Source organism: Ailuropoda melanoleuca, chromosome 5, assembly GCF_002007445.2.
Source record: "Ailuropoda melanoleuca isolate Jingjing chromosome 5, ASM200744v2, whole genome shotgun sequence".
NCBI lineage: Eukaryota > Metazoa > Chordata > Mammalia > Carnivora > Ursidae > Ailuropoda > Ailuropoda melanoleuca.
In genome coordinates, this window is record NC_048222.1 from 56,838,393 (window position 1) to 56,852,626 (window position 14,234).

A 14,234-nucleotide genomic window follows, 5' to 3' on the forward strand; every position below is an offset into this window, starting at 1 on the left:
CTGGTATCAGATTCTTTTGTATTTCATTGTCTTTGGTGTTGAGATACTAGAAAACTTTTTATTCATAACACCACAGAGCGGATTTTGCTAAAAGTAAAACTGAAATATTCCCAGACAACAAAGTTCTACCCCTCCTTTTTGGTTAAAAATCAACATTGCCAAACACCAAACCTGAAAATCCAACGGAAAAAGAGATCAAGAAGGTGAATAGCGGGACTCCTTGTTGCAAAGTGATTTTTTTTTTTCAGCATTAGGGTGTTGCTGGGTTTTGTGGGGGGGGGGAGGGGGTTGAATGGCAGAGGGACTAAGTGCAATGCTTTATCCTGTGGGGATAGGGGACGGTCATTTATGTCAGACTCACCATTATGTGTGTGCACATTTTGTTCATAATACTTGCTAACATTTATTGAACATTTACTGCATATTAGGACGCTAAGTCTTTATATGGTTTCTGTTCTGTAGGGAAGCAATAAGCCGCCTGTGTGAAGCTGTTTCTGGGGCAAATGGAGCCATTAAAAAGCGAAAGGTAAATATTGGTGTGATTTTCTTGTTCTCTGTTTCTCTAACTAGGGGAAAGAGAATATCAAAATAGTTGTTAGTTCATTCTGCCATAGGAGCTGAAGGGCAGAATGGCCTTTATCAGTTGGCATGACATCAGAGATGCACTGAAAGTTGGTCTTATCGCTCACATTTTTCTGACTTGCCTGACACTGTCTGAAATGGTGATGCCTTGAGCAACAGAATGGAGAGAGCACCTGGGGTTCAAGTAAAAAAATTTGGGTTCCAGTTCTGGGTGTTTACTTACCTTTGAGCCTGGTATCTCCTCCCTCCAAGACCCCGTTCTTGTTCCTGTAAAGTGAAGTTGAACCAGATGACCAAGTGGTACCTTCCAATTTCAATATTTTGTAATGTATCTATTCTGCATTTTAGCATTTTAGAATTTTTAGACACCTTGGCCTATTTTCAAATGGAAATGTGGGTGCTGGTAGAGGTGAGAAAATAACACATGAGTACAAGGAACTTTTCATGCTGAAAGCAAGCAAAAGATTTGATGTTACATAGATTTCGATACTTCGATTTAAACCCTGACTCTGCTACCTACTGTGTGATCTTGGACAAGCCCTCTCACCTTTTGGATCTTTGCTTTCCCCATCTGTAAAATGGGGGAAAAGAACACGTACTTTATAGAGTTGTGTAGAATTAAATGAAATGGTGTCTACACAGTGTCTGGCGTATACTACGCTCTCAACGGCCATGGTAGTTAGTATTATTACTATTTAGTTATCAACCCTAGAACGTTTAGTTGTTTTGGAATGTCCAAAGGGCCTTAAGATAGCTATGTGAATCATGGAATTGTAGATTGTTTAAGAGAGAAGGAATTTTTAGAGATCTTCCAGTCCAACCTTCCCATTTTGCCAGTTAATATATATCTACTGCTTCAGAGGAGATCTGCCTTGGGTCACTCAGATGATGTCAGTGAGAGCCAGCTATAGAAGCCAGGTCTTCAGATGTCCAGCTTAGTGTTTTATTTCCATACCACCCTGCCTCATTCTTTATTATTCTTCATTATTTTGCATACGTCTGAAGCCAGTGTCACCCAGAGTGACTCACATGAGCCACATGGCATGGAAAAACACTGATACGTGGCCTTTGAATTCTATTAGAACTCCCTATTTACTAGTTTCTTTGACAAAACCCGTGGCGCCAAGTAGCCTCTGGCCTCCTCCTGCCTCTTGTAACTTCTGCAAATGAGATGCTTTTACTGGGTGATCCCAGCAAACAGGCTCACTCATTTAAGACTTTCTCATTTCAAAATAGGGAGTTCACACCCCAAACAAAACAAAACAAAATGAGGTTATCATCTTTCCAGAAAGTACACATGGAAAGAAAAAAAAATACTGAGTTCATTTCCTTTGATTGCTAGCATTTATTGCATACTTAATACATGCCAGGGACCCTTTATGCACTACATATCTTTACACTCTTTTTCCTCCCTATTTAAAAAATTATGGTAAAATATGCATAACATAAAATTTTAACCATTTTAACCATTTTTAAGCATACACCTCAGTGATATTACGTACACTCACATCATGGTGCAACCATCGGCCCTATCTATCCCCATAACTCTTTTCATCTTGTAAAACTGAAACTCGATACATGTGAATCAGTGACTTCCCATTCCCGCACTTCTGCAGCCCTGACAGCCACCATTCTGCTTTCTGTCTCTATGATTTCGACTCCTCTAAGTACCTCCTCGAAGGGGAACCATACAGTATGTGTCTTTTTGTGACTGGATTATTTCACTTCAGATAATGTCCTCGAGATGCATCCATGCCGTAGCATGTGTCAGAATTTCCTCCCACGCTCTCTTTGGCAGTACATATGCTAAATTGGAACGATACAGAGAAGATTAGCATGGCCCCTGGCCAAGGATAACATGCAAATTTGTGAAGCGTTCCATATTTTTGTAGCTGAGTGGTGGGCATTAAAGAGGGCCCGTGAAGTAATGAGCATTGGATGTCGTACACAACTGATGAATCACTAAATTCTACCTCTGAAACTAATAATACAGTATATGTTAATTAAATTGAATTTAAATTTAAAAAAAGACTTTCCTCCCTTTTTAAGGCTGAATAATATTCCATTGTATGTGTGTACCACATTTTGCTTATCCATTCATCTGTTGTTGGATACTTGGGTTGTTTCCATGTTTTAGCTATTGTGAATAATGCTGCTTGAACATGGGTATACAACTATCCAAGTCCCTGCTTTCAGTTCTTTGGGGTATATAACAAGTGCTAGAATTGCTGGATCATATGGTAATACTATTTTTGAGTTTTTGAGGACCTGGGAACTGCTATACGATCTTCCATAGCAGTAGTATTGTACGTTCCTACCAGTAGTGCGCAGGATTTCTATCTCTCCAGGTACTTTCCAACACTGGTTATTTTCTAGTGTTGTTGTTTCTGGTTTTGTTTTCTACTAGTTATAGTTCTATCTAGATTTTCTATTTCTTCATAGCTAAATTTTGGTAGGTTTAATATTTCTAGGAGTTTGTCTATTTTATCTAGGCAATCCAGTCTGTTAATGTGCAATTGTTCAGAGCATTCCCTTGTAATCCTTTTTGTTTCCACTGACTTGGTAATTACATCCCCACCTCACTTTTGTTCCTGATATTAGTGATTTGAATCTTCTTTCTTTTTTTCTTAGTCCAGCTAGCTAAACAATTTTGTTGATCTTTTTGAAGAACTAACTTTTGGTTTCATTGATTTTCTCTATTGTTTTTCTAGCCTCTGTGTCATCGATCTCTGCTCTAATCTTTATTATTTTCTTCCTTCTACTAGCTTTGGGTTTAATTTGCTCTTTTTTTGAATTCTTTAAGTTGTAAAGCTATGTTCTTGATTTGAGAACTTTCTTCTTTTTTAATATATGTATTTATAGTTATAAATTCCTCCCTTAGCACTGCTTTCCCTGTGTCCCATACGTTTGGTATGTGTGTTTTTCATACTTTTTTTTAATGATTACAAAAAAACCTAAACAGCAACTCTTCCTTTTTTTAGACGTTTGGTGTTCAGAGGGACTAGAGAGTTCAGGTGGCCCAAACTCTCATGGGAATTCCTTTTATATAAAGCAGACCCCTACTCCCAGCACTTGGGGAGAAGGGAATGTACCAGAAAAGTTCTGAAGGCTCAGATTTCACTACTTACTAAAAAATTTGTGGCATTCCATTTTTAAAAACTTTTCATTAAAAGAAAGAAGCATTCCATCTCATGCGGTTTGTGTGAACTAAAATAGAGAGGAAGAGCATGTGTTTTGACCCATTTTCAACACTTAAAAAGATTAATATTATTCTGTAACAAAATCCTTTACTTAGAGTGTTGTTTTGCTCTTTTTAAAGCCTCCAGTTAAGTTCCTATCAACAGTTCTTGGCAAAAGTAATCTTCAGTTTTCGGGAATGAATATTAAACTGACCATCTCAACATGCAGCCTCACATTGATGAATATTGACAACCAACAGGTAAGATCATGAATATCATTGATAGTTTAACGTATCATGTATTTTTCTAGAAGAGTCTGGGCATAATAAAGAAAATAAAGTTTCAGACAGAGTGAGCTTAGACAGAGTGAGCCTAAAATTTAATAAGGCACAAGGGGAAAAAAATCTGCCAAGCATTTATGCATAACAATAATTAGAACAACAGTATTATTAACCCATCCCTGGCATTTAACTGCTTGCTTACTTGCCTCTACCTAATTGGGTTTGTAATAGGGACTAAGGTGCAAATAACACTGTAAAGACCATTTGGCAAATCATATTCTTGAGTCAGTTGTTTATTACTTTCCACCAGTGCTCGCCAAAAGGAAAGCAATTCCATTTTCAGAACTAACAGACTGTGTGTTGGATGGGGGTGCAAATGAAGGATGTGGGGGGAAGGGTAATGTTAGGGTTAATATTCTAGGGAACTGAAATTAAAGCATAAAACATTTTTTTTTCTGACTCTTAAGGTTGAAATGGTTTGTAAAATGTTATTACATAAACACAGTTTTTTTTCTTCTTTGATGATTTGTGATGCCATGGTATGCCTTTCTCATTGTGAACCTTATTTCTCAAAGAACAGCATCACTGAAGCAAATATAGACGATATATAGGACTGGACTAAATGTGCTTTCAACTAGGGCACTGTTTGACTTGCTTTCTAGTTTTTAAGCTAAATTCCTTATATCAGGTTATATATGTGTGTTAGAGTCTAATTTTTCTTGGTCTAATATGTTGTGATTCATGGTTCTTAACATTTAAGTTTTACTCTATGGAGTACTGTTGATCAGGGACTCATGGAAGGTTGAATGTGTAGTTGGCTGTGATAAAACACCATGGGGCTTTGAGATCACACATCGGTTGAAATCCTGGCTCTGCCACTAACAAGCAATTTTCCTCATTAGTGAAATGAGATTATAGTACAGATTCACAGAGTTTCTGAAAGGATGGATTTAGCAATAGTATGTCTCATTGGGCTATTTAGAGGATTAAATAAGATCATCAATGTAAATAACTTACCACAGTGCAGTACCCATTATTATTATTTACTCAAACATTTTTCCTATTTCCTTGACACATTTTCATAAACTCAGAACTTAACTGGGAAAGCATATTTTAAAACATAAAATTATAAAAATTTCAGTAACATATAAATATGATTTTATACATTTTGACTCTGATGTTTTTGCCAAAAAATTCACTTGCAGTTTTGAGGGCTGATTTATTTTCTAAGTTCAAAAGCAGAATAAAATACGTTGCTTCCACAATAGTAAAAACCTCCATAGAGGAAAATGCTTAATATGAAATAGTTCAAAATAAATTCCTGTCTAGCTGGGCCCTTATCGGTTATCCGAGAGAGGGGATACCATTGGTATAATGACGGCAGATCATTTGAGGCTGTCCTTGGAAGATGCAACAAATCTAGGTGGAAGGCAAAAACAATCATTCAGTCTTTCAGATGCTTTGCTGGTAAGGCATTTGTAAATGTAAAATTTATTTTTAGTTTTCACCCATGTGTATGGTACCGGGGGTGGTTATTGCCTTGAGCTGTGAGATCTCATTGTGTATAGAAGCACTTGAATTATCTCAGAATTTTGTAGGGGAGGAAGAGTAGGCAAATCTATAGCCATCATGGTGATGGCCTTATGTGCAGAATGTAACGAGCATTTAAAAATGTTTTTTTCTATGAGGTGACTGAAGGAGTGGGGGAATTTAGGAAGAATAGGGCTGTGGTGTGTGTGGTAGGGGGCACAGGTTAGTCTCATTTCTTTCTCTTCTACTACAATTTTTCCGGACTACTGCAATTAGAGGGGGTATTGTCATGTGCCCCTATCTTTATGGAAGAATAGAAGTGGGGACAGTGGGCATGGGTGGCTTCCACTACCAGTAGTTAGAGCAATGAGTGCCTCTGGAAGGGAGACATCTTTTCTGCACTGGTGGCATGAAATGGGAATGTGTTCAGCCCACTGCTGAAAATTTAGGATCTCATCGACCTCACACCCAGTGCTGATTTTTAAGAATAATTTTGAACCATTCTGCAGGCCTAGGGGAAATGGCTTGGCGGGGGGGCATAAAAAAGATGTGCGACTGTGGATGCTTCTCTCAAGAAGCTTTATAAATCCCATCAGAAGGGCAAGTAAAATGTTCAAGGGATGAAGGCAGCAGAAAAGCGACCTTATATAGATGTATATGAGAAATTATTTACTAATTAAATTCTCCTTAAAGAAAGCTACCCTTTGAAGTTCTAAGATAAAAACCCGGAAACATTAATGCTTCCCCTCCCCCCAACTTCTAAGATATACTTTGGACTGAAAACATAAACAAGTTCAAGTTTATACATACATTCATAGATGACAGAGTATTTATGGGTCAGATGGTTCACATTCATCTTCAGGCACTGAGAACAACTTCAGGAATATAACCATTCACTCCCAGAAAATGTCTCAGAGAACCTCAGAGGCAGAAAATAAAATCATATTAAACATGTAATGCTTGCAATTTCTAAAACTTACCATATTTTGGGATGGAAAAATACATTTTGGAAAAGCAAGTTTTAGGGAAAAATTCAAGCAACAGACTTACTTGACATACTTTAACATGTTAGGGACTTAAGTAAAAATGTCAGGCTCGGGAGCTCCCGTTCCCACTACTCTTTACTCCTATCTACAATCCTACCACCAACTCTAACAGCTAGTGAAATGTTACTGAGAAGGGTAATAAAGAGATAAAGAAGGTAAGACAGGCAGAAAATGGAGACATCCTTTAGACCATCCTTTAGTCTCTATGAAGAGAGGCCAGGCAGATAGTACTTACTGTCCAGGTACAAGGAAAACAATGGTGCAAGCATAATGATACATGGTGAGTGCCCCTTGGCCTCCATCTTGGGGAAACAACACTGGGAAACATGGCAGTACAATACCTTCCCTATGTAAAGGGAAACTGGATGCTTTTTCCCACATAACTATAGGTCAAAATTTGCCAGATCTTCAACTTTTGGGTGGAAAAAAAAGATGAAAATCTGGGTTTTGCTGCTCTCTCTGGATTATGAGATGCTGGACTTTAATTAAGAATTAAAATTTTAAGCATGAGCCAAACAAAAATATATCCGTGTCCTTAGGGCAGCCAATGTAGGACAATCTGATCTAAGCAAAAATTTATTATATGCATAGATCCAGAAAACTGCCCCCCCTCCAATCACCCTACATACTCAAGCTTTTTAAAGTTTCCTCTTCCATACCACATCCCCACCCTCTCCCCTGTTCACAAAATAAGGACCAGAATCTCTCAAGAACTCCTTTCTTTAGTTCCCATTAACCCAGATTTGAACCAAGTAGGCTGGTTCCTGTATGTGTTAACTTCAACCTTTAAGATATGAGTGATTTTGCACTTTTAAAAGGGGTGTTAAAATGCTACCATTTTCTATCTTCAGTAAATACAAACAAGTATTAATTTCAGTGATCTCTCAGATTACTGCCTATTTTTCCAAGACCAATGAGCCAACCATCAAGAGGGGTCCATTGTGGAGTCCAGGTTTTTCTCCCCAAAATGAGCCTTCCAACCCAACAGGGAGTGGTTTTCTTTTCCTCTCCTCTTGCTCCCTATTCAGTCCCGGAGAGGAACCTAATCACACTTTCTGGTTTGAAGACCAGTTTTTTCTATTTCCTGACATCTTTATCTGGAGGTACATGCAACTGGTCAGTTACCGGTGTCCTGGGATCCTACGCCCCACCCCCAAATTCAGTTAACTCACATCATACAAGCAATTATCTATGCAGACTCATCTAGCTGCAGCTATAAGCTGTTTTGAAAATGCAGTGGAAGTGAGGCATGGGTGAGGCAGGAATTAAGATGGTTAAGTGCTAATATCTCGCCTCCTGTTATTTCCCCATCTATCCTCCTCCTCACTAAGCTACTATTTAGTTATGATTACCGTTGTCAGTCCTCTACTTTACAGAAAAGAACCTCCCTCCCTAAACTAACAGACACGATGACTAACATAAATAAGGCTGAACTGTGGTGTTGTATTGGATGTGTCCTTTACTGCCCTAAGGAGCAGATGGTACCTTTTTATTGATCATCAGACCTACAGATATACTGTTTTACCGGGCACAGCTTTCTGACATTATTATTTTTATACAATTTCAGAACCTTAGTAACCACAGCAACATTCTCACTAATAGGACAGGTTTTCTCAGGCTGGCAAATTCTTTTATAGGAACTTGCCGAGTTTAATATACACAAGTTAATTTATAAATCAGGTATTTGAAGGTGGAACACCTTCCCTTATAAATAGTGGTTAAATTTAAATCATAAAGTGGTTTCGATAGTAAGATAAAATAGTGCAACACAATAAAAAGTAGTGTTTAAAGTATGTGAACAATACTATTGGCCAAACAAACAAAATACACAGAACAAGAAACTTTATTATCTTGAATGCTGGTGCATAACCAATAACAAGCTTAATTAGAGGAGGAGACAGAGGGAAACTTCAGATACTGAGGTGGATTTCTGGGCAGGTTTAAAACTTTTAAAGGTTGAGGGCATAATTGTTCAGTCTTTTTTTAGATGTAGGGCTTTCCTTTTACTTGACATTTTCACTTTAACAGTTCCGATGTTATGAAGTTCAACCAAAGTCTTTCACCTGTAAAGTTAAATAGAGCAAGTAAAACAATTTCTCTAGTAGGTAAGACTACTGGAAATAGTTTACTTTCACACACACTGTAATGTCTAAATTTGAAATTTTATTATGGATGTCTTAATTTTTGCGTTTTAAAAATGGTAAGACAACTAATTTTCTTGAATTATAGATCACAGTAGCTTTATAAATGATCGAGATACATGTACAAACAAAATTTCAGATGCTCTAGAAACGCGATACATCTTTCTTTTTGGGTTTGCTTATCTTTTGGGGATACTGCAGAATACCCAATTTATTTTACTCTAAAAATTTAGCCTTTGAGCACTGGCTTGAACAGACCACAAAGTGGAATCTTCAGAGTTCTTTCAGTAGACTTTCAGTCCAAATGATTCAGACATCTTGTGTCCTAAATTGGATGTATTAGTTACATTTTCTCATGTAACTTGTCTTGTATTGGTAGTCTGTCTTGGTCGTAACTTATTCTTGCAAAACCATTCCTTACAGTGAAATGTGAAAGGTATTTTCCCCAATGCAAGGAAAATAATCTGGATCGATAACAAAGTCAAAGCCACAGGTGTTTCAGGAACATTCCCGAAAACAGATTTCTGATTTCCACAGTCCTAAGATGTTTTTTCTTCTTCCTTAACAATTCTTTTTCATAACTCTGCAGTCACTGCCCTATTCTATTCTGCAAAACAACAAAAAAATTTTTTTGAAGATCAATTTTTCATTGGCACGGTAAGATCTGGAATGAACCCAAAAGACAGTGGAATGTTGGGTCTCTCCTCAAGTAGTTTCCTCCTCTTCTAACAGCATTTAATTACTCTCTATCAATAATCTCATCACAGCCGAGTTCTTCGGTCAGGCGATTGACAACCATAAGAGAAAAAAGCTCTTCGATAAAAGCCAACTGATCAAACGGGGTCTTCTCATAATGCATTTGAAACCCGCCATCCAGGGCTGCTTCCCTTGCTCTGGATGTTCTCAGAAACATCTTATTGGCTTCTTCAAGGGCCGCTGATACTCTGTAGCCTGCACCACTCAGCTGCTCCTCTTCCGGATAATCATAGTCGTCCTCCCAGTCATCAAATTCCTCGCCCTCGTCCTCGCTCTCGAAGTCAGGGCCCGCGAGCTGGCCTGGCTGCTCTCCAGGGCTGGGCCGGTTAGCAAGGCCTCGTTCCCCCTGCGGCTCCGCCATTGGCTGGGCCGCCTCCTCCTCCATTGGGCCTTCCTCCTCGATCTGTGGCGGGGCCCCGTTGCGGGAGGGATTCAGGGATGGCTCCCGGCTCCCGCTGCCTACCTCCATCTGTGGAAGGTCACCCTCGCCAGGCATCACATCCATCTGCAGGTCATTGCTTTCTTCATAGAGCTCGGACAGCTCGTTCATTTCCGACATTGTACAAGCAGCTCAACCTCTCGCAATTCGTTTTTGCAAAATCGGAGCTACGCGGCTGAGCGGTTCTGCGCGTGCGCAAACGGCGTGCGCTTGCGTGACCCTGTGCGTTTGCGCGACCCCCAAACACCGCCTCCCGTTTGGCGTCCCCCTCGGGCGGGAGCTGCTCGCTTTGCCGCAGGCCGCGGTGGTCCAGGTTTCCGTCCTTTCAAACTCCGTAGCTAGACACTGCGTTTAAGAGAGTTACTTAATCTCCGCTTTGCTTAACCGTTCCGCTGTTTATGATGCTGTAAACTTGAAAATACTTTACTTGGCCTCTGTAACAACGTTTACTCTTCCTCCCCGCTCCTTCCCCCTCCCGCTCTCCCCTCCCGCTCCTCATCCTCCCACCCCAGGCAATCGCGTCTGTTCCAGGGTTTTAACTACCTTTTATCTATGCTCTTAGGACTTCTAAATCCACACCTCCAAATCACACAGTGTTCCCAGCCACAGATGAACATTCTAAGAACTGATCCATTCAGCTCTTCTGTTTTTCCCATTTTAAAAAAAGTTTAATTCACAAATAAACATATTATCTATCTTCTTGTTTTTAGATTTTTTTTTTTTTAATTTATTTACTTGACAGAGATACAGCCAGCGAGAGAGGGGACACAGGCAGGGGGAGTAGGAGAGGAAGAAGCAGGCTCCCAGCTGAGGAGCCTGATGTGGGGCTCGATCCCAGAACGGGGGGGGGGGGGGGGGGNCGGGAAAAATCGTATTTTGTGTGTGGGTTTGTTGTTGTGGGTTTTTTTTTTTTTTTTGGCATGTCTTACATAACTGTCTTCAAATTACAAAACAAAAAACCCCTCAGCAATGTCTTGAAGATTTAGCTTTGTTAGTATACATAGACGAATCTTTTTTTTTTCCATGTAGCATTTCATGTGTATAGCTATACTATAGTTGATCTAACTATGCACAAATAATTTCCGATTTTTCGATATTATGGGTGTGGGTAAATGGGTAACTATAGGTAATGGGTAAATGACATCCATATGCGCCAATGTTTCTCTAGAATAAATAACCTAGAAGTGGAAAGGCATAATTATAGGGTATGCATACTTTAGTTTTAATACATAGTGTCAAACTGTTCTCCAAGATTGCTGCACAAATTTAAGCTCTCCTCAGCAGCGTTTGAGAATATCCTTGCCACACATGGTTTTGTTGAGCAGTTTTATCAATTTAATGATATCCTGTTTTATTTTCCATAGCCTTGATTTCTTGGAGATTGAGTATTTTTCAATATGTTTATTGAACATTTGTGTTACTTAAGAAAATTAACTGGTCTTATTATTCGTTTATTTCTTTTTGTTATTGATTTGTAGGAATTTCTTACAAACTATATGAATACTTTGTTTTACATGTTGCAAATATTCTCCCTCCCTGTTGTTATTTGTCCCATTTCAGGGGTCTTTTTTTTTTTATACAAAAGTTTTAAAATGAGTTTTCCTGTAATCAAATTGAAGGGTTTTTTTTTCTATATGTCTTTTTCTTTCTATTAAGATGGATTTTCCTACTTCACAGATCACAAGCATAATTTTTTATTTGTCTTCTAATATTTGGATAGATCTTTTATGGATAAGACACTTATTTCTGGAAATACTATGAGGACAGGATTTATTTATATATTTTTTTACATATATTCAGCTAATTCCACCAACTCCACTAATTTAATCACTGTCCTTTTGTTGGCTGTTTGGTGACACATTTGTCATAGACTAAAAGACAATGAATGTGTGAGTTTGTTTTTAGACTTTGTATTCAAGTGAATTTCTACAGGTTTATAGTAGGTCTTGCTAGTAAGGAGACTCTTCTCTCTTTGTTATTGAAAAAATTGCCTTAGCTCTTTGCACATTTGTTCTTCCATGTGAATTTTAGAAGTAGCTTGAAATGTTACCTGAATGACATAGGTGGAATTTTTATTGGAGTTGTGTGGAATTTACAGATTAATTTGGGGGAGAATTGACATCTTTATAATATTGTCTTCTCATCCATAGAAGTGATATATATCTTTCTGCTTGTTTGTGTCTTATTTATACCCTTCAAAAAAGTTCTTTAAAAAGCCCTACATGATTCATACTAGTTTTATACTTAGGTACTCTTGTAAAATATACCCCTCAGCACAATACAGTATCTGATGAGCTATTGCTGGTATGTGGCAATGACAGTGGATCTTTGTATATTGATTTGTTTTTAGTAATCGCTTTTAACTGAAATATAGAAAACATAAATATAGAAAAGTGCACAAGTTCTAAGTCTGCAGCTTGGTTACTACAAAATGTACATATTTGTGTAATCACTACCCAGATCGAGAAACACCATTTGCAGGATCCCAGAAAACCATTTGCTTTCTCTTCCTTTGCCACACTATTGCCACCATCCTGATTTCAAACAGAATAAAATATTTTTGCTTGTTTTTGAACTTTATAGAAATTAAACCATGCCGTGTATGTTCTTTGTGTCTAGCTTCTTTTGCCCAAGAAATATGTTCTTTGCTACATAGCAGTCCATTGTTTGACTATCACAGTGATCATCATTGGGGTTGTTTCCAGTTTGGGGCTATTACAAACAGGGCAGTAGTTATCTTTCTTGAGATCTTTGGGGCATGTATTTTCACAATTCTGTTGGAATACATCTAAGAGTAGAATCGCTTGGCCATCTTATGTAACAGAACCATATATAGATTAGGTTAAACAATTCTAAAGATGAGATTAGCCAATTGATGCACAGTTGGTATTTCAATGAACCTTCAAAACAGTATGACAAATACTTCTCTGTAAATTGGTCATTACACTGTGGTTTCCAAACAAGCACGCCTAAACTCTTCAGTGAAAGAGATCGTCTTCCTGGCTAACCAATGCAGTTCACTTGGATAGTCTACTTCAAATTGAAAATCTTAATGTTAGGGCCTTAATATGCTTTTGGTGGTAAATGACTGAAACCCAATTCAAATTAGCTTATATAAAAATAAATAAAATAGAAAAAATGCATAAAAAGATAAAGAGAAAGGGGGGAAATGTATTGGTTGAAGTGATGGACTAAATGTTAACCACCAGATTTATTTATTTTTTTAACTCTCAGCTCTGATATTCTCCAGAGGGAAAGCTTCATTTTTCCATCAGGCTTTTCCCACATGTCAGCAAAAGATGGCTCCCAGAAGCCTTGGACTTAAACTAAGGCCCTTAATGGCAGAGGGAGGTGCATTCTTTCCTATTATCCATTTCAGTTCCTCCCCATGATATTGATTGACTTTGTTTTATCCAGAGGGATGGTGTTTTCTGATGGGCTAGTCATGGAGCACCAGTCCAGCCATAAGGAGAGGGGCAGTGAGACAGGCATGTCAAACCTACTTGAACCTCATGAGATTATTACAGAATGGGGATGGAGTAGTTTCCAAAGGGATGCTGAGCAGGCAAAAACAGAACACAACTGTATGTCTGTTACTGTTAGATTGTATGTAACTAGGCATAATTAATTTGTAGCATCATACATGCTTAATTCCTGTTTGTGTTTTACAGATTATTGCAAATCATCATATGCAGTCTATTTCATTTGCCTCTGGAGGGGATCCTGTAAGTATGGACCCATGAAAGTCTTTTTAAAAGAGTTAAAAGACCTTCCATGTAAAGCATGTTAGCCACTACATATCTTTTCCAATGTTTTATTACAATTGTGAATAGCTATGTACAAAGATTTGGCTTTGACAAAATATTTTCTATTACTGATTTTTAAAATATTTGGATTAGTAGTAGATGAACTAATAATACTCTGTTATATTGTGAGTCATGGAGTTACCATCTGAGACTCTTCTTGTAAGTACCATCTAAGTCATGAAAAACAAATATGTCATACATGTGTTGCCAGTCCTCCCTTGGCATTCTTCTTATCCCAGAGTTCCAGGCAGATCCTATTAAGCAATTGGATTTGGCATACGAGGGGAAGCCTAGTTGCCACTCTGGCTGTCAACCAAGGCAACTAAATCTAATCTAAAATGAGCAACCAGGTTTGCAGCAGCCCATGGAGGGAACACTTAGCTAGCAGGAGAGAACTGTAGTTCCTTCCTCCCTAGAGGCCACAGGGTGTTCATTTCCCATGAATTGTGGGAGACTGAGCAAGTGCTCGCTCTC

The 14,234-nt window shown here is 38.3% G+C and overlaps 2 protein-coding genes and 1 non-coding gene across 4 annotated transcripts in view; 2 read left to right on the forward strand and 1 right to left on the reverse strand.

Moving 5' to 3' along the window:
• The window catches only part of SHC4 (SHC adaptor protein 4), a 136,061-nt gene that overhangs the window by 67,827 nt on the left and 54,000 nt on the right, over positions 1–14,234 (forward strand). For both annotated transcript variants that reach the window (XM_034661005.1, XM_002917545.4), the window contains exons 3-5: positions 463–526; positions 3,902–4,021; positions 13,626–13,679. In XM_034661005.1, the coding sequence (XP_034516896.1) occupies positions 463–526; positions 3,902–4,021; positions 13,626–13,679 (238 nt within the window). The remainder of the gene's footprint in view (positions 1–462; positions 527–3,901; positions 4,022–13,625; positions 13,680–14,234) is intronic.
• Positions 2,367–2,470, forward strand: LOC117802540. Its single transcript, XR_004625909.1, has one exon. It is a non-coding gene; the product is annotated as a U6 spliceosomal RNA (small nuclear RNA).
• EID1 (EP300 interacting inhibitor of differentiation 1) lies at positions 8,444–10,154 on the reverse strand. Its single transcript, XM_002917546.4, has one exon. The coding sequence runs from the start codon at positions 10,072–10,074 to the stop codon at positions 9,499–9,501; it is 576 nt and encodes a 191-aa protein (XP_002917592.1). The 5' UTR covers positions 10,075–10,154; the 3' UTR covers positions 8,444–9,498.